Raw genomic sequence first — 21,269 nt, 5'->3', positions numbered from 1 at the left:
CCTGGTGGCAGGTGCATTCAGTCCCAACTCTGGAGAGACAGAGACCAGTACCCCTAGAGAATTCCTGGCAGCCATGCTTGGCTTGCCTGCTTGGCAAATTCTCAGTTTATCTCAGATATCAAGATAGAGCTGGCATTTGGGAAATAAGGTTTGCCTCTAGAAGCCACATATATGTACACACACACACACACACACACACACACACACACACACGTGTGTGTGTGTGTGTGTGTGTGTGTGTGTGTGCATTTCCTCTATATCTATCTATCTATCTATCTATCTATCTATCTATCTATCTCTGTATTGTTCTGCCTATCCACCTGCCTGTTTGCCTATCTCTCAGTCTCAAACACACTCAGATCGAGGCTGTGGCCTACACAGAACCTAGTACCTTCTTTTCCCCATATAGTGACCACAGACCTGACCACAAAACCCCCAAGAAAGCTGAACAGTGACACTATGTGTGACCTAAAGGTAGATGCAAACAGAACAGAGTGCTGTTTGACTACAAAAGGCTGGAACGGTGCACAGGGGTAGGGTGCTTAGGGAGGGTCTATCTCTCTAAACTAAAGCAAAGAAACAGCCAGAACCTAAAACCAGCAGGCTGCTTTCCACTGCGGCAGCCAGTGATCCTAACAGCAGGCTGATGAGAAACGGGCACTGAGTTGTCCCAGGGCTGCAAGCCTGACCACAGAGAGATGCATCCCATTTGCCCCCCCCCCAGTCCTGCACACCAAAAGAAGAAAACTACATCTGGACCATGCCTGCAGCAGGGGTAGAACATGCCTGCAGCAGGGGTAAAGAAGGTTTTGTATTGCATGTGCCCAAAAGAATTCAGTCTTTCTTTTTCTTTTCTTTCTTTCTTTCTTTCCCCCCCCCTTTGGTTTTTTGAGACAGGGTTTTCTATGTAGCCTTGGCTGTCCAAGACTCACTTTGTAGACCAAGCTGGCCCCGAACTCAGAGATGTGCCTACCTCTGCCTCTCGAGTGCACCACCACACCCAGCCCTTTTTCTTTTCTTTTCCTTTTTCTTTTTCTTTTTGGCTCTAATGTAGTAGTTTTCAGACTGAGTTGTGACCCCTTTGGGGTTTGAATGACCCTTTCAATGGGGTCAGATATCCCACATATCAGATATTTATATTACTGTTCATAACAGTAGCAAATTACAGTTATAAAGTAGCAACAAAAATAATTTTATGGCTGGGGGGGGGGTCACAACATGAGGAACTACGTTAAAGGGTGGCAGCATTAGGAAGGTTGAGAGCCACTGAACTGACAGATGGGCCAGAAAATGTAGGATGGCTGGTGAGAACCACAACATTTCTCAGTCACTTATACTAGAATCGATGTAATATTAAACTATCATAGTCCGTGGTTATTTTGGAAGTGCCTAAGCACCAACTATCTCCAGGATCTCAAAACCGAACATTTCAGAGAGGCTGAAGGGCCTGAACGCCAGGAGGACAGCCTCAGGAGACTCTGTGGGAAAGGGCCACCTCTCAGCCCTTCAGCCCTGTCAGTGACATCTGTTCATCACAGACCCGCCCGATGCCACCAGATTGCACAAAAAAGAACCAAAAATTAGTCCTAAGATAATTTTTGTATTAGAGTTAAGAAATGGCTCTCATGGGCCAATGAGATGGCTCAGTAGGGGAAGGTGCTTGCCACCAAGCCTGATGACATGAGTTCAACCCTTGAGACTCACAAAGTGGAAGGAGAGAACCAACTCCTAAAAGTTACCTTCTGACCCCATACATGAGAACTCATGGATGTATACGCACACACACAAATGCACACACTCACATACAAGCACATACACACATAAACACACACTCTCACATACACAAACACAAACTCACATACAAGCTCACATGCTCACACTCACACACATACATATAAGCGCACACACATACATACACATACATACAAATATACACTCATATATACATACACTCACATACATGTACACACATATATACTCATATACAATGTACACATACACACACTCATTCACATATATATACACTCACACACATACACACTCATAACACACATTCATTTGTACACTCACACACTCATACACACACACTCATGTATACCCGCACTCACATACTCACACACATATAGTCACATACACTCACACATATATACACACACATGTAGTTCTTGTGTGCTAAGAATGTAGTTCATTAGGCAGAGCTCTTGCCTCTATCCTCAGCCCCATATTTTAAAAAAATGAAAAAAAAACAAAAAACAAAAAACAAAAGCAACCAGGCAGAGTGCTGCTTACCTACAATTCCAGCATGTAGGAGGTGTGGACAGGAGGATCAGGAGTTCAAGGCCAACCTTGCCTATAAAGTGAGTTAGTGAGTTTGAGTTCAGGTTGAAGTACAGGAAAGAGACCCTGACTTTCAAAAAGAAAATGTTCATAGACCCAGGAATTCTACAAATAATACATCTTCCCTACACGCCAGTTCTTAGCCTAAGAAAACAAATATCTCGACTATGTGTGTTCCTTTAAACTTTTTTTTTTCTTTTTGCTAGAGTCTTAAACTGTGTAGCTCTGGCTGTTCTATAGACAGGCTACCCTCCAACTCACAAAGATCTGCCCGCCTCTATTTCCCAAGGGCTGGCATTAAAGGCGTGCATCACTATATCCAGGCATGTTTTTTCTTCCTAGTCTTATTGTGCAGATTCCATGTAGAGATCTGATGCTACTTAACCAAAAGTGATGAATTTCTGGGCAGGGTGGGGCCGATGGCACAGCATGTGCCTAGAGTGCCCAGGGCCTTGCCTTCAGTCTCCAGTACCACAGCAAAAGAGAGAGGCCTCATGAAAAATCCGGACTGCTACACAAGCGCACCAAGCATCCAGGCCTCAACAAAGAGTCAAAAGCTTATGGATTCCATGTTCATCGTGTTTAAGAGTCTGTTCTCAGGCGAAAGTCATGGAAAACTGGATTCTAACTCTAATCTGCTATCAAGTGTCTCCAGGCTACTTCTTATTAGGATACAAAGGAGAAACTGAAAGTGAGACTAGGAGATGGAATCCTCTTCGTTAGTGCTGTGCAAACTAGAAAACAAGAAGGGGTTTCCCAGGAGCAAGACAAAGCAGGTGAGACACAACTGCTAACAACTTCTCCACCAACCTCCTCCTACAGGTGACACAGGTCTTTCAGGAGAGTGACGACAACATTTAAGAAGAGATGTGCCCTGTTCCCATTCCAGCTGTGGTCTGACCACATCATCAAAGCCAGAGTCCCCATCCTCATCCCCAACTAACACAAACCAATCTATACACCTACAAACCTACCCTTAAATCGGGTTCACAATAAGCAGTCAGTAGGGCGTGTTAGGGAGCTAAAGGCACTGGCTGCAGTGTGGGCCCGTTGGTAGAGTGAGTGTCTCACACACATGAAGCCCGGGGCTCGCCCTCAACACAGCATAAACAGGGAGCTGCTGTATTCATCTGCAGGTGGAGGCAGGAAGCTCAAGGTCATCCTCAGCTACATAGCAAGTTTGAGGCTAACCTGGGCTACATGAGACCCTATCTCAAGAAAAATAAAATAGCATATAGTTCATCTTAGAATTACTTCACTTTAGAAAAATATGGCCACACTTCAAAATAACTTAAATCGTGAAAACTGTTCTTTTGCTCTGTCACTCGGAAGTCTGCTGCAAATGAAATGGGGGAAGAAGCAAAGATGATGGACAGCACTTGGCTGTGTTGAAGGAAAATATGCAAAACTAGAACAAGATGGAGTGGACGAAGAAAACAGAGGATGTAGATGGAGCCCGGGGCATGTCAGCACAAACCCCAGAGGATGCAGACAGAGCCCAGGGCATGTCAGCACAGACTCCAGAGGATGGAGATGGAGCCCAGGGCATGTCAGCACAGACTCCAGAGGATGGAGATGGAGCCCAGGCCATGTCAGCACAAACTACAGAGGATGGAGATGGAGCCCAGGGCATGTCAGCACAGACTCCAGAGGATGGAGATGGAGCCCAGGGCATGTCAGCACAGACTCCAGAGGATGGAGACGGAGCCCAGGGCATGTCAGCACAGACTCCAGAGGATGGAGATGGAGCCCAGGGCATGTCAGCACAGACTCCAGAGGATGGAGACGGAGCCCAGGGCATGTCAGCACAGACTCCAGAGGATGGAGATGGAGCCCAGGGCATGTCAGCACAGACTCCAGAGGATGGAGATGGAGCCCAGGGCATGTCAGCACAGACTCCAGAGGATGCAGACAGAGCCCAGGGCATGTCAGCACAGACTCCAGAGGATGCAGACAGAGCCCAGGGCATGTCAGCACAGACTCCAGAGGATGGAGATGGAGCCCAGGGCATGTCAGCACAGACTCCAGAGGATGCAGACAGAGCCCAGGGCATGTCAGCACAGACTCCAGAAGATGGAGACGGAGCCCAGGGCATGTCAGCACAGACTCCAGAGGATGGAGATGGAGCCCAGGGCATGTCAGCACAGACTCCAGAGGATGCAGACAGAGCCCAGGGCATGTCAGCACAGACTCCAGAAGATGGAGACGGAGCCCAGGGCATGTCAGCACAGACTCCAGGAATGTCTTCTGTCCTCTGGGCTTTGCAGTAACATCCACTGAAATGCGTAAGTTCTCCACTGACATCATCCCTGGGAATTTATCCCCAGGGAAAATTTGTTTTTGGGAGGAGCCCTGAACTCACTACATCAACTGCTAAGTAGACTCAGCTGACTGAGTATTCAGACTCATTAAATTTATATTATAGAAACCATAAACATGTTAGTTACCATAAGGGTATTGTAACTATGTCAGAAAGTTCCCTAAATTCTAAAAAAATAATAATAATAATAATGTAAAATATGATCTTATCCATAATTTACTTCAAGAATGAATAGATGGACATAAAAAATTAATGCAGGAATATGGCACAACATTGACAACTCCTTGATCTGTGCTGAGAATTGATGAGTGTTGACATACTATTCTCTATGTGTGAGTGTGTGAGTATATGTTACGGTGTGAGCATGTGATTGTATGTCTATGAGAGCATCTATAAATGTGTAAGACTGCATCTATACATGTGTGAGTGTGTGAGAGAGAATGTAAGTGAGCATGTGTACATGAGTTCACGTAACTGTGGTATGTGAGTGGTGGGGGTGGGGTGTAAGCCAGAAGTCACTCTTTCGGTGCCTTGCACCTTGTTTTTTGGCCCAGGGTCTCTGGGCTGGGAGCTCACTGAACAGGCTAGGGTGGCTGGCGGGCACACCTTGGGGGTCTGTCCGTCTCTACTTCCCCTGCACTAGGATTGCTTGTCCGGCTAATTTTTTACACGGTTGTACAACCTCATGGGTGCCCAGCCAGCACTTAACCAGCTGAGCTTCCTTCCCAGCCTCTGACATAGTATTCTTCCTACTTCTCAGCACGGTCAAAAGCTTTCCTAAGACCACGATGGATGGATGGCCTCACGGAATGTAGATGCAGAAGCCAGTGGAAGAAATGCACATAACAGAAGGCTGCTTGTAGCATCCATCCCCCAAGCCCCATCCTCCGAGGCAGGTGGGGCTGACACCTGACCCACAGCCCCCCTTACCTCGATCAGGGCTCCCTTCTCCCTGTCCTCAGACCGCTTGGTACTGTCTAGTTCATCGTGCATTTCCGACAGCTGGTCCTGCAGGTCTCTGATCTCAGTCTGGTGCTGTTCCCGCTCCATCTTCACCTGGAACAGCCTGGCAGGCGACAAGAGGAGGTCCATCAGATAGACTACTGGGGTCCTCAGTCCTCGCTCAGTCTGACCACAGACTTTCAGGCGATCACATGGTCACCTGTAGCCCCAAGATGCCTCCTCGGGTCCACAGTCTAATTTGGCCAAAATGTCAGATGAGAGCTCCCACCAGCAAAATGGGACAGGTTTGCATGGACATTTTCTACCAAAGAGAGACCAGGAAGTACTAGAATTTGGACATAGAATATGAAGAAATGGCTGAAACCAAGGAGAACCATCCAGTACTATAAAACAGGCGAATCATCAAGTTAATGCCTGTGGTCAGTCTTGATTGACAGTTTGATCAAACAGAGAAGTACCTAGGAGATTAGGAAAAACACATCTCTGGGTGTGATTGCAAAGATGTGTCCAGAAAGAAAATCAGACCTTGGTTTTAGATTCCTTGCCACCAGAGTTTCCCAGGTTAATATGGCAGGGAGGGCCTTGGAGTGGCTTTTCCTCTCTACAAACTGAGCAGAAGTGTGCATATCACACAGACCAGCCCATTCTGGAGAAAGTGCGTAAGCCGGGGGCCTGTGAACACATCGCCCCTCAGAGCCGCAGCTGCTTCTCACTCACCTGCTGCAAGATGCCCCTCCCAGGCCCACCCCACCCCCCGTCGGGGCTGAAGCTTTATAAGACACACAAAGCGTTTTAATAATTATTAACCTCCCTGCTTATACATCCAGCTACACATTTTTGTAAGAGGGAAAAAGGGAAAGAAAGGTGAGTGGCCTTGATAAAACATTTGGAGGGCTAAGAGGTGTGCAAAGGACAGAAGGTTCTAGCCACATATGACTCAAGAAGCTGGGGGTTGGAAGGGGGGGAAGGGGTGGGGGGAAGGGGGAAGGGGGTGCTCCAGCTGGATACTCACTCTTCCAAGTGTTTCCGCAGCTCGCCTTCAGTCTCCTCCAGGCGTCGCCGCAGGGTGGCTGTCTCTTCTACCTGGCTCTGGTGGCGGCCTCGCAGCTCTTCGAAGTCCCCTCTCATTCTTTCTCTCTCCTCCTTGATGTTCTGATGGTTCTAAGATGAGTCGGTATAATTTTAAAATACCTCTGTTGTCCATCAATACTGAAACAACACCACCCTCATCTCCATGTCAGTCAGTCGGTCTGTCTGTCTGTGGCAGGGTCTCACGTAGCCCATGCTAACAGCAAACTGGCTATGCAGCCAAGGATGATCTTGGACTCCCTGAGCTTCTTGCCTTCGCCTCCCAAGTGCTGAGAGTACGGGGTGCACTGCCATGCCTGGGTTATGAGGTGCTAGGGCCGGAATCAGGGTTTCATGTGTGCTGAGCAAGCACTTTACCATATGAGCTGCATCCGCAGCCAGGCACCCATTTGTAAGCACTAACAGAACCCAGGCACTTGTTCCTTCATGATGAAGCAACTCAGTCAAACCATATAATTAAGGTTGAGAAGGTCCAGGGGGGAATATGAACTATCCATATTTAGTGAATTGAATGCTTTTAAAATAAAAACAACACAAACACAGCTAGACCTCATTTTGCTGTTTCTACTACTTAACTTGAAATGCTTTATGTAAGAACAATACACCTAGCTTCCTACTGGTCTGCCTGCCTGTAACAATATTCCATTTGCTCAAAGCAAACAGTTTCTGTATGCTCCGGTTGCTTTAAGCCATTCTTTGGCTAGCAGCCACCAAATCCAAAGGAATGTGCTCAGGGATGAGAGGAATGTTTCTTTTAGGGGCAAAAATGACTTTCACCTCACCTGGACATCTCAATGTGTTTTTTAAAAGAAAACCCTTATCTGCCAGGACCGAAATAGGAAAGGTCTAAGAGCCAGCAGCTACCTTCCTCTCCAGTTGCAGTTGCTGCTGTAATTCAGACACTTCTAGGATCAATTTGTTCTTCTGATCCACTAGATCGTTGACTTCAGGTGGAGAATTCAAAACCTGCAATGAATTGCAAAGATCTCCTCGGTTAAATGCTCAAGATGCTTTTCTTTAGCTCTCCTCCCCCACAGCAGAACCCTCCCCCCCACAGCAAAACCCTCCCCCACAGCAGAACCTTCCCCTAGAGCAGAACCCTCCCCCACAGCAGAACCCTCCCCCACAGCAGAACCCTCCCCCCCACAGCAGAACCCTCCCCCACAGCAGAACCCTCCCCCCCACAGCAGAACACTCCCCCACAGCAGAACACTCCCCCACAGCAGAACACTCCCCCACAGGCAACTGTGACTGTGACGCTTCCTCATAATCTCTCTTATATCTTTCACCACAGTCCCAGGGACCATCTCACCAGATTTCCAAAACGACTAACATTCAAGGGAGGTGGTAGATTTATCGGACATCTTGCAGACATATTATGAAATACTAAGGTACTAAATTTAGAATATGTGTCTTCCTGCTTGTGTGTGCGTGTGCAAGCCCAAAGACAACCTTAGGTGTTGGTCTTAAGGCACCTTTAAAAAAATAAAACAAAACAAAACAAAACATAATCTCCATTTTAAAAAAGCTGGCCTGAGCCTAGCTAGGTAGGTTAGGGTGAGCCTTGGGGATCTTCCTGTCTCTGCCTTCCCCGTGCAAGTGAGCTAGTCAAATAAGCTGTATCAGTGAGTTGTGGCTTTGATGAGAGGCCTTGACCCACACACTATGGTCAAAGAGACTTCAGCAAGAGTCTCTATATCAACTTCATCCTACACCATATGTATATGAAATTAAAAAGAAGGATGAAGAGGGTTGTTTCAGGATGTGTTAAAATAATAAGTCTTTAACCTTAAAAAAAAAAGCCAAAAAACAAAAATCAATGAACTTGAAAAATTAAGAGAAAAGTGCACACCTTTAATCCAAGGACTCAGGGGTAGAGGCAGGCAGAAGTCTGTGAATTTGAAGCCAGCCTGGTATACAGAGTGAGTACCAAAACAGCCAGAACTACAATAATAAGACCTTATCTCAAAAAATATTTTTTTAATTTAAAAAAATAAGAGAGATCCAGAATAATGTATCCAATATATCAAATGAAACCACAGACAGACATACACAGACACAAACACAGACACACAGACAGACATACACAGACACACCACACACACACAGACACACACACACACACACACACAGACACACAACAAACACCCTCATAGACATCCACATAGACACACAGAGAGAGAAACACAGCAAACACTCACATGGACACTCACGCAGACACACACAGAGAGAAACACAGCGAACACTCACATAGACACTCACACAGATACACACAGAGAGAAACACAGCAAACATTGACATAGACATGCAGACACACACAGAGAGAAACACAGCGAACACTCACATAGACACTCACACAGATACACACACAGAGAAACACAGCAAACATTGACATAGACATGCAGACACACACAGAGAGAAACACAGCGAACACTCACATAGACACTCACGCAGACACACAACAGAACAAGGAACCATAAGAAAACTTAAAATACAGGCAACAAAATACCTGCAACTGGATTCTGAGGAGAGCAGAACATTACAGAAATACTATAGACAAATGGTCAGAGTGTTTCAGATCTGATGAGTGTCAAGAACTCAGCACAGGAAAACCACATCCAAGCACATCCCACTCAAACTTCCAAGAATGGAAGACCAAATATTCAAGGCAGCTAGAGAGAAAAGATGTATTTCTCTCAGCAGAGCAACACTAAGAATGCTGCCTGCCTTCTAGGGAAGCCGTGGGAGCCAAAAGACCAACGTGTCTCTAAAGTTGTCAGATAAAAACAATGCCTCAAACAGAAGGCTGAACAAAGTGATTTGAGAAAGCATTGAGAGAGCCCATGGACCACAGAAAGGACAGGACAGAATAGAACGGTTTCCTGAAATGGAAGAAAACAGAAACACAGGAAACACAGACACACATAGAATGAATGGAGAGGGAACACACCAAAATGAACAACGTCTGAGGCAACAGGAGAAGCCAAGGACACAAATACCTGGGAGACATTTCATGCTTACATCTGTAGGGGACCAGTCACTTGAAGATGGCAACCTGAACAAAGCAATTTGCATACCCAGTGTAACCCCAGACAACAGTCCTTGTTTCTCCCTCTCCTCTCCTTTTTTATTAAAGATTTGTTATTGTTGTTATTGGTGTGTGTGTGTGTGTGTGTGTGTGTGTGTGTGATGCACATGAGTGTATATGTGCTTCCAGGATCCCTTGAAGCTGGAATTACAGTGTGAACCACATGACATGAGAGCTGAAAACCAAGCTTAGGTCCGCTACAAGAGCCAACTATTTACCCTTGAGCCATCTCTCCAGCTTCGCCCAGTCCACTCCCACCTCTGGAAAATCTAGCATTTGTTTGGAAAAGTGAAATAGAAAAGCCAATTTGAAGAAAACAGGAAAGGTATAAAGTTGGCAGGCAGGCATAACTAGCTTTCAGAGCTCACACTAGAGGAACAGACATAGAATCCGTGCAACAGAACAGAGGGTCCTCGCGTCAGGGTCTAACAACCGGGCCTTGTATGCGCCACTGGTGGGAGTGTAAATTGTTCTACCACTTCCTGAAGCCATTCACAGTATGCACAGCAAAACATCTGTGCACTTTATGACTTGGAAGTTCACTCCTGCTCATACATAACCAAAGAGAAATGTGTGAGTGTGTGTCGGTTACAATGAATATGGGTGAAATAGTGTTTAATGTCCACTATAGCTTTATTACTAACAGTCCCAATCTAGAAACATTCACCAAAAACACATTAGTACACACACACACTAGTATGTAATAAAAAAAATAGTCATAAATAAAACATTAGTGAATTTCACTGACACAATATTGAAGAGTAAAGCTGCGCAGACAGTAATCAGGAAGCATAAGTAAAACTAATCTGGACCAATGAGTGTCAAATGGTGATTACCGCCAGAAAGAGGATCTGACTGACTGGGAAAAAGCTCCCAGGGTAACTTCTGGGTGAGGAGAGCACACTGTCTGTGATCTGAGTAGGGTTAGCACAGATGCAAATCTGTGTTAAAAACCCAGCAACGAAACAGTTAGGACTCATGCAATTTACTCTGAGTTCAAGCCAAATAAGCCAGCATAAAAGTATTTGTTGAAGAAACACCTGCTGTGTGAAGTTCTCTGGGAGGCCATGTCTCTGTGCTGCTGGACCCTCCATTTTTCTACACCGTCCTTGCCCTGGGCTAATGCCCCACGACTGCCAGGACGACTTTCATTCCCCACCGTCAGCCTGCGCAAATACATGCATTTGGGCCAAATTGCCTTTCTCCTCCTAGTCGTTGCACCTCCACCAAGAAGAGGGGCCAGATTAAACAGTCTGTTAGGAGGCATGGCGCTGCTTGAGTGCGGATATCAAGGGCTCTTGTTTCTTTTCTACCACGGAAGTGATAGCAGGATGAAGCTCGCAAGAGGAATTGGCTAAAGTCCTACCGCTAAGTGCTGAGGTGAGGAGATAAAAGCAGGAATCTAAGCTAGAAGAGGCAGAGTCTTGGCTCACAAGTCACTGATCCAGGTGTGGGTTGTGTATCATAAACCTGGAAGAGACGCTATGCGGAGGGCACGAGAGCCCCACCGCAGATCACAGGAGTGCCAAGTTGTTGCAGAGGAGCGGAGGCAGTCCAAGCTAGAATCTAAACCAACCCAGGGAGGGAGGGAGAGGGAGGGAGAGGGAAGGAGGCAAGAAGGGAGGGAGGAAAAAGAAAGGAAAGAAAACCACAAACAAAACCCCTATCTGCTTTGCTGTTTCCAAGATGGTCTCAGCCCATAAGGAAAACACTGGAACATTCTCTCCCAGAGAATCACTTAACACACCCCCAAGAGATAAAACTCTAAAATGTTGCCAGCAAAGAATCAGATTCAGAACATTAGAAGGAGAGAGGGAGGTGGAAACTCAAGCAATTAAAGTCAGACACTGCGTGGTGCCAGAAATCTCATCCTCCTCTTTTTCAAGCTAGCACGGCTTCATAAAGGCGCTCGCGCTCTCTCTCTCTCTCTCTCTCTCTCTCTCTCTCTCTCTCTCTAATCTTCTCTCTAGAAGCAACAAACGGAGTAAACTTCTGTAATACAATAGCATTTGTGTCTGTCTGAATTCCATTCATGGGGGCTGGGGATACAATTCGGTTGGTAGAGTGCTGCCAGATGTACCTGAAGCCCAGGGTTCCATGCTCAACATCATGTAAAGGGATATGGGAGCACACACATGTAATCTCAACACTGAGCTGGAGGCAACAAAGTCACAAGTTCAAGGCCAGATTTAGCTACATAAGACTCTGTCTCAGCTTTCTGTCCAGACATTGGAGGCCAACACGCACGCACGCACGCACGAATGCAGCTGGACTCAGTGCCCAACATGGGTCTGCCTCAGACCCCACACTGATCAAAGGAAGGCCCAGGCCATGTGGCTGAGAAGACAGAGGTTCCGGGCCCAGCTTTGTTGAGCTGCTTAGGTCCTTTGGAATTGCCCTTTCCTGTGCCTTTTTAAGGTTGTCATAGTACTTTTTTTGAGGGGGGAGTTGGTTTTTTGAGACAAGGTTTCTCTATGTAGCCTTGGCTGTCCTTGACTCACTTTGTAGACCAAGCTGGGCTGGAACTCACAGTGATCTGCTGGCCTCTGCCTCCCAAGTGCTGGGATTAAAGGTGTACAGTGATCCACCTGCCTCTGCCTCCTGAATGCTGGGAATTAAAGGCGTGCGCCACTATGCCTGGCCCAGTACTATTTAAGAAGCTGGCACAGAAGGGTAAAGGAACTCTCCATAAAACCCAGAAAGGTGGGCATACACCACCTCTTATGATCCTGTCTGGAGTCACAAATTGGGAAAAAAAAAAAAAGACTGTCTCAAAAGAAAATAAAAATGTCTTTCATGGTAGCTTAGAATGAAAACATCCTATCTTGCTCTTCCCACATCCTGGTTTCATGTAGCAACTACATAAAATTACTTCAAGAAACATAAGCATGGCAAACTCACAATTCTTAATAGTGTCCGTGCCACTCTTCCAACCTAGAACACCTTGTCTTCCTGCCTTCTCACAAAGATCGCTTTGAGTGCAGACATCTTGTTCGGAGAAGGGATGCCGTGACTGGACCACCCCAGGTCTGCCTCACTGCCCCAAGTCCATGATCCATAATGGAAACCTTTTTTTGTTTTGTTTTGTTTTGCTTTGCTTTGCTTTGCTTTTTTGGTTTTTCTTCGAGACAGGGTTTCTCTGTGTAGCCTTGGCTGTCCTGGACTTCCTTTGTAGACCAGGCTAGCCTCTAATTCATAGAGGTCCAACCGCCTCTGCCTCCCTGAGTGCTGGGATTAAAGGCGTGCACCACCACATGTGGTTTATAATGGCAATCTTAACATCCAACCCAAAGGCTGTGTCATTCCCAGAACATGTACGTAAATAAAAGGAAAAAACAGATGATCTCAGTAGCACTCTGGAGGCCCAAGCAGACAGATCTCTGTGAGTTTGAGACCAGCCTGGTCTACACAGTGAGACCCTGTCTCAAAGCAAGAATTATCAGAGAGGAGGATTGGGTGTGAAAAACAACTAAAATTCCTTGTACACTTATATGAAACGCCATATAATTTTCTTAATGGGAAGAATAATCAGGCACGGCTCCTGAAAGCTGTGTATAAACAGATTGTATAGTTTTAAGTTGCCAAGTCAGAATTATGGTAGTGTATACATATGCATACATGCATGTACACATACACGACACCACCCTCACGTTCATAGCACAGACACGGGCATGCCGAGTGCTAGAAAAGAGAATGGCTGACACATACAAATATTCTGTTTCTACAGAAGGTCATGATACCCTCTCCAAGGTGGCTGGCTCCACAAGTAATTCAGATTTGAGATTATTGTTTTGGGATTGAAATATCCACATGCATAGAATAAGACATTTTATGAACACAAGTAGAAATGTAAAATTCACTTAAACTTCATAAATTTCTAATATACAGAGCCTAGAGGTGATTTTATACAATTGTCCTAATGGCTTTCTGCAGGACAAGAAGTTTGTGTTCAGGTCCCCGCATGTGATCAGATACTGAATTTTCCACGCCTACTGTATCAACACCAAAGAAGTTTGAGGTCTTAGGGTATTTTGGATTAAGGCGTTTCACCTGTGTTCAAAGCCAGGCTGATCATCTGAGGCGCCCCTTGCTCCCTGAGGGGCACCCCACTTAGTGCTACCAACAGACAGCTGAAGAAAGCAGACCCTCTGCAAAGTCCATGCTGAACACACTGAAAAAACACAAAGACTACAAAACTTACTTGACTACTTCCTTGTGCGCCCCCTGCAGCTCTGGACTTTAAAGTCTGGATTTTCTCAAAGACCAGGTTCACCTTCCTTTTGGTGGCGTCCTCGTTGTCTGTGCCTCTGTGGAGCAGCAATGGAGAAAACATCAAAGGACGAATTATCGAATCATCGGCCTCAGAAGGTCCCAGGCGCCCTCAAGCTCACAACGCAAAGCCCTTTAAGGTAAACTGCAAGTGGCTTGAGTCAATCAAGTCTTAATGGGCAGGAGGGAGGGACCTTACCACTTGTTTCCAAGTCTCTGAGCATGACAGATGCAGTCATAACAAGCTCAGCAAAGCACAGTGAGCTGTTGCTTGACTCCACGTTCCTATTTGCCCCAAAACTAGACACACACTCACGCTTTTAAACAAACTTATTTCACCTATGTTTAAGAGAAAGAAGCCCCAAAGCCGAGACTGTCCAACAGCTGCCCTTTGTCTCCACTTCTATGGATAATCAGCTCATTTTACCATACCCCTGGCAATTAAGGGATTTAAAATAAAATTCCTTAAACAGGCACCTACTATTAACTTCCATCTCACCTGTCTCTCAACAAATCAAATGAGAAGGAAAGGAAAGGGTGGGGAGGAGAGAGGAGGGAGGGGGAGAGGGGAGGGGAGAGGGGAAGGGGAGGAGGGAGGGGGAAGAGAGGGGAAGGGAGAGGGGAGAGGGAGAGGGGGAGGGGAAGGGGAGGACGGAAGGGAGAGGGGAAAGGAAGAGGGGGAGGGGAGGAGGGAGGGGGAGGAGGGAGGGGGAGGAGAGGGAGAGCGAGCCCAGAGAAGGGGAAGCAGCAGAGGAAAAGGAAAAGAGGAGAGAGGGAAGGGAAGGGAAGGGATTTGAGAAACCACAAGTTCCTCTGCCTTAATTCTGCAGGGTGAAGCTCCCACTCACTGTCAGCATCAAAAAGCTCTGTGGTCATTTTGGAGTCCCTGTGTTGTGTTGTGAATGCACTTTGTCAGCTCTGTCACTCTGACAGGTCAATCTTAAGTCACAGACCACAAGCACCCAGTGCTGACAGCTGCACAACTCAGGTAGCCAGTTTTCATTCCCATCCTACTGCAAAGCCTCCGCCTTCCCCTGTAACCACTCCATGAGAGGACCACGACAGAACGTCGCATTCTGGCTCCAGAATCTTAGCACAGTTGGCATAGAGGGAAAAAAGCAAAATGGCTGGAACCAAGTCTCCCAAGATGGACTTGGGAAAACACTGTTCTCAGATGCCTCAACGGTACTTGAGGATCATGGAGGCCAGGCTCCCTCTGGGAGAAAGGAGGAGCATCCACTTGCACCTTCCAAAAAGCGACTGCAGTGGCATGGAAGACCTCAAGGTGGGGGCTGACCCAGCTCAACACTGACAGGCCAACAGACCTCCCCACCCCCAAACTTGCTTTGATGCAATGAAGGTCTTTTTTAAAAAACACTGATTTAAGGCATGGGAGATGACTCAGTGAGTAAACGATGCTGAATTTGGATCCCAGCTGCCCCAGTGTTTGGAGGCAGAGACAGGCAGATCCCAGGGCCTTGCTGGCTTGCCAGGCTACCTGAAACTGGGAGTTCTAAGCTCAGTGAGCAGCGATCTTGTCTAGAGAAACTCAAGGTGGAGGATGAAAGAGGATACCTGACTTTGACCTCTGACCCCCCCCCACGCAAACATGAACGTTGAGTGCACCTGTACATACATGTGCACACATCACAGACACACGCATACACAAATAGAAAATCTCTATATTTTTAATTGTCTTACAAAGGATGTCCTTCCCTGCCCCCTGTATCCGTAGAGACGGAACCCTCAAATGGCTCAGATAGAAAAGGAGATAAAAGTTAACCCTCTGCCAGAGACAGCAATTGTCGTTCATCAAGGAAAATCACGCACCCTTCTTTCAGGTAATTGTAAAGGATCTGCTTGGCCGTCTCCTCGTTGGTTTGTTGTGTGAGCTCCTGCTGGCCTTTTAAGAGATCTGGTGTGGCCTGGAACATAATAAAGTATGTTATTAGGCCAGGAGGGTGACACTCCCAGGAAGATGGCAACAGGCTTGAAGCAGAGGCTTCTGGCACCTTCCTCATGTTGTCCTCAGCCCAGCATCTATGTGCTTTGTACCCTTGGGCGAGTGACTTCACAGGCCCTGGATTTTCTCAGTGGCAAATGAAAGCTGACAGGAATGCCCACACAGAGCTGGTGCAATGCTTTAATATAGCACCTGGAACCCACCAGCCTTATCATTGTTTTTATTACTGTTATTTATTCTTTTTTTTACTGTTACTATCAAAACATTCAATATGCCACTTAGAATCTATCACTGTGCAATTAACCTATATTAGGATGAACCTAATTTCTCAGACCAGAAAGCAGCGCAGCCACCCACAGGGACACAAACCCAACCTCAGAACCTATGTGTTAAAATTCAGTCCATATACATCCAGGCTTCACACACTGAACAGACATGGAGTCTCTCTGTGTGCTCTTCTGCGAAGAAGTGAGCCCAGCAGCACTCAGAACAACCTAGGTACCTATACAGTTGGCAGTGGGATATAACCTGATTAAAAATAAATTAATAATAATAATAATAATAATAATAATAATAATAATAAATAATAATAATTTTAATAATAATAATAATAATAATTTTAATAATAATAATAATAATACAAAAGCAGCTCAGTTGGTAACACTTGCTCTGAAGGTGTGAGATCAAGTCCCATCCCCAGCACACATATAGAGGTCACCGGGCATGCCTCTCTTCCCAGCCCTGGGGAGGTGGGGACAAACAGGAAGCAAGTGTAGCCACATCAGTGAAAGATCCCATCTCAAACAATAACATGTAGAGTGACAGAGAAAGACACTGGGTGGCAACCTATGGCCTCTGCACACATATGCACCTGCACACTTATGTTTGTGTACACATATGTAAATGTGTACTTACACACACAAAAAATATCATCAAATGTTCCATTACTGATTCAAGACTTAGGGCATAGCCAATCGGTGATGGTGCACACCTTTAATCCCAGCAGGAGGCAGAGGCAGGCGGATCGCAGTGAGTTCGAGGCCAGCCTGGTCTACAAAGTTAGTCCAGGACAACCAAGGCTACACAGAGAAACCCTGTCTAAAAAAATAAAACAAAACAAAACAAAAAAAGACTTCGGCACTCATACCTAAAGCACCTTGCTTAGGCCACTTAGAAAAGAAAAAACATAGCAGGGCATTGGTAGTGCATGCCTTTAAGGAAGCAGAGGCCAGTGGATTTCTGTGAGTTTGAGGCCAGGCTGGTCTACAGCGCAGGGAGTTCCAGGACAGCCAGAGCTACACAGAGAGGCATTGTCTTGAAAAAAAGAAAGAAAGAAAGAATAACTAAATAAGCTTAATTAAAAATGAAAACAAAACAAAAATTTTAAAAAGGAAAAACACAAGTGTTACCTGAGTACTAGAGTCGGAAGGAAATGTCTTCACTGAAATTTTCTTGGCACCAGAATCAGGTGAGGTAGCCACAGCCCGGTTCTGTAACATCAACGTGGCAGTGGCTATTTTGATTTCTTCCTCTTTTTTACTCTGTGCTGGAAGGTTGGAGGCACGAGCCACCACACTTTCCTGACTTCCTTTGTTCAGAACTTTCTCATCTTTGTTCTGCAGGAGAGGCGTGGGTTGGGCACCCTGAGTACCCTGCATGGCACTCTGCCCCTTCACAAGTGTGCAACTAGGACTGTGTTTCTCACGATGCTCCTGGGCCACTGACTTCTGGGAGAAAACCTGGGATGGCCGAAGGAGGTGTTCACTAGACTTGCCCAGGTTCCTGCTGAACTCCGTGAGGTACTCTGCATTTCCCTGGAGACCAAACGGAAAGGCACTATCTACACTTCGAGATCTCTTCCTGTCATCCGGATTGATCCTATTTCTCTTCCCAGACCTTCCTCTTCTCTGAAGGCCAGGCTTTTGGTCAAATTTTTCAATTAACTGGTCCACACCAGGAATTGAGCAGGTGTCAATATCCCTCCCAGTGCCTGGCAAGAAAGGGATGTAGCGTCTGTTTTCATGGCGGTTGACGTTGTCAGCATGGATGGCGCATTCCTGATCATCTAGTAAAAATCTGTATAAGGAAGTGGCTGAAGTGGGAGTCGTGGATGACGAAGAAGACCTCCGTGACCGAGCTCCATCCAGGACGGGTCCTGCGGAATCTTGTCGCCGGAAGGGTAGCACATCCGGTCTACTTTTCTTGCTCTCGGAATAGGCCTGTGGGCTAGGGACAGCAGGGGATTTCCGTAGAGGGGACAGAGCCTCCTCTCCCACCCCCTCCTTGGCGCACTGCTGTACGTTCACACACACTGAGGTCTGCTTTTGGGGGTCTTCTATGACCACAGAGCTGCAGAGACGGATCGCCGTCATGTTGGTCTTGGCTAAATCTTCCGAAGTAGGGCTGTTGGGCTGGGAACCGCGACGTTTGGGAAAGCAGTTCCGGGCCTTCTTATTGTTGGTCCCTTCCTCTGACGCATTTCGCAGCCAGGGACTCTGGGGACGGTGAGGTTTTGAGTTCACCTCATTCTTTTCGGGGTCATAAGGCTGCAGAAGTTCTGGGTGCCTCTGGAAGTTGAGCACATGCGGTAGTTTTGTGGGCCCGTCCTTGCGTTCTAGAACTCCATTTCTGACCTCCTGGAGGGAGGACTGCTTCTGGCTTCTTATCGGGCTAGTTTGCAGGTACGGGTTTTCTGGAAGCTGCAGTTCTTCGGAATCGGTCTCCTTCAAGACGGTTCCATTGCTTGGATGTAGAGGCAGGTTATTTATCATTGAAGATGGAAACGGTGGTGGCCCGTTTTCTGGAAAAGGTGTACCTGCTGGGCAGCGTTCGGTGTTATTCAGGACTATGTAAGGGTGGCCGTCAATTCCCTGGACCCTGATACTGACGCCATAGGAGCCTGCCTTTGAGGGCTGGGAATTCCTTGGCTTTGGGGTATCATCGCTGGCGAGTCTCAGGTGGACCCCATATTCCTGCTGCACATGCTGGTATTCACCGAAATACAGCTCCATGGTTCACTGTCCCGGCTGACAAGAGCAAAGAAGACAGTGATTAGAATCACACCTGTTTAGGCAAAGACTGGGTCGATTATAAGGGGGAAATGTCAGGGTCTCAGAGACTTCAGAAGCCATGGCTGAGCACTTCTCTGTCCTGCACTCCTGTCTGGGTGTCCTTGAGGCCTTGATGGCTGGCTTCCCAGCACTGGCTACAGTCCTGGCCTGAGGGCAGTGTCTGGTGTAATGACCTGACCTCTGGCAGAGCTCTGCCCTGGGTTTCAGCTATTCTGATCATTTTCCCCTTAGTAGGTTTCCTCACACTCTGCCCTATTTATCTTTAACCGAGAGGGTGTTCTGGTTGCCTGCAATTAAGGACAAGGTACTTTTCCATGAAAATAGTTAAAAGAGCTAAGGAAATCCAAGGCTCATCTTTCTCTTCCCTTCCTCAGCCCTCTTACATGCACATCTGGCTTTAAAATCGTTTACATTTATTTATCGTGTGTATGTATATGTGTGTGCACATGTGTGTATATGCACGAGTGCCACACTAAGCATGTGATCAGAAGACAACACACAGGAGTCAGTTCTCACCTTCTGGTACTTGTACAGCCAAAAGTTGAACTCAGGTCATCAGGACTGACAGCGGGCACCTTACCCACTGAGCCATCCAGCCGTCCACCTCCTCTCTGCCTTGTGTCAGGGTCTTACTCACCCCAGGCTTACTTCAAACTTGCTATGTGTCCAAGAATGACCTTCAACACTCATCCTCCTGCCTCCACCTCCTAAGCACTCAGATCATTAGGTATCACCATGACTAGTTTACACAGTGCTGGCAAAAAAAAAAAAAAAAACTAGTGCTACATGCATGCTAATCAACTGGGCTACACTCCAGTTTCCCTAGCTTTGAGATCTTTAATACTATCTAAATACAATGTTTAAGACTTTTTGTTTTACTGTAAGAAAGTGTTTGTGAAATTAGCAATGAGAATAAATGATGGCATTTTTTAAAAATCTTTTTTTCATACAAGAAGTTCACCTGGCATATTCATCTGAAAAGTATTCTTGGGGGTTGGGAGTTGAGGGGGATAAGACTCCAGACCTCTATTTTGTGATGGGTCCTGACACCATGCCAAGAACCACTGCCTCCTCCTGTGCAGAGTGTGGCCACCCTTGCCTGATGCCCGCAGAGCTGACCCTAAGCAGGACAGCCCAACATGCCTACTGCAGAGGGCCCCAGGCAGAAACCAGCTTGGGAAACTGCATCAGCCAGAGAGACCCCAGGAGACCAGCGACTGCTTTTCACAGGTAGCAGCTTTCCTAGTTTCCTGCATTCTCTTGAGCCTTCCTTCCTATTCTGCAGTCCACTCTGGTAGCGACTTTCCCAAGAAAGCTGTCTGCTATAATCCAGAGTTTCAAATGCATGTGCACGGTGTTTTGCCGAGAGATAGCATTCCCTCTACCCAGCTGCATCCCTTCTTCCTTCCATTTCCAGCTTATGCTACTAAAATATAAACAAATATTTTGGTTGTCTCTTTTTTTTTTAATCTGTTCTTTTTTTTTTTTTTTTGGTTGTTTTTTTTTTTTAAAAATAGTGCTAGGGACTGGAGAGATGCCTCAGTGATGAAGAACATGTACTGCTCTTTTGTTTGTTTTGGTTTTTGTTTTGTTTTTCGAGACAGGGTTTCTGTGTGTAGCCCTGGCTGTCCTGAACTTGTTCTGTAGACCAGGCTGGCCTCAAACTCACAGCGATCCACCTGCCTCCCTGAGTGCAGGGGGGCAGAAGCAGGCATTGTCATTCCACTGGGGGGCTACACATGTGTCCTACGATGTGGCAGAAGACAACTGCACAGCCCGCTGCTGTGGGTCCCTCTCACTCCGCGCACCACTCATTCCAGCTTCTTTTGTTCTCCCTGCTGCTGCTGGAGTCAGGGAAAGGCATGGGGAAGGCCAGTCCCATGTCTAGGGTGTTGAGAACACTCTGAGGGCTGACCGCTCCAATTCTCCAGGTCCTTAAGCAACTCCCTGAATTTTGACCCTTCTCCCCTGCCTTCTTCAGTAATCTAGGCTACAAGGTCAAAGGCAGTCAGCTTCTGGGCTTCCTTCTGCTAGTGCAGTCCCTGCCCCTGCCCCTCCATCGGCACTCCTCCGCTGACACCTCCACCCACACCCTCCCTATGGTGGGTCTCAGTGTGCTGACTTCTTTCCTGTCACTTGAGGAGGGCTGAGAAAAGGAGACAAACTTTG

General features: G+C 46.7%; 1 protein-coding gene across 3 annotated transcripts in view; it reads right to left on the bottom strand.

Moving 5' to 3' along the window:
* The window catches only part of CGNL1 (cingulin like 1), a 157,689-nt gene that overhangs the window by 91,912 nt on the left and 44,508 nt on the right, over positions 1-21,269 (bottom strand). For all 3 annotated transcript variants that reach the window (XR_014773639.1, XM_084752913.1, XM_084752914.1), the window contains exons 2-7: positions 17,439-19,055; positions 15,897-15,991; positions 13,999-14,104; positions 7,574-7,675; positions 6,633-6,781; positions 5,588-5,723 (exon numbers count right to left, since the gene is read on the bottom strand). Coding sequence is in view for 2 of the 3 variants with exons in the window: in XM_084752913.1 (XP_084609039.1) it covers positions 5,588-5,723; positions 6,633-6,781; positions 7,574-7,675; positions 13,999-14,104; positions 15,897-15,991; positions 17,439-19,040 (2,190 nt within the window). In the remaining variant the exon portion in view is untranslated. The remainder of the gene's footprint in view (positions 1-5,587; positions 5,724-6,632; positions 6,782-7,573; positions 7,676-13,998; positions 14,105-15,896; positions 15,992-17,438; positions 19,056-21,269) is intronic.

This window comes from Acomys minous (assembly GCF_964271855.1).
Source record: "Acomys minous genome assembly, chromosome: 13".
Classification (NCBI taxonomy): Eukaryota; Metazoa; Chordata; class Mammalia; order Rodentia; family Muridae; genus Acomys; species Acomys minous.
This window is presented reverse-complemented; position numbering and strand designations above follow the sequence as displayed.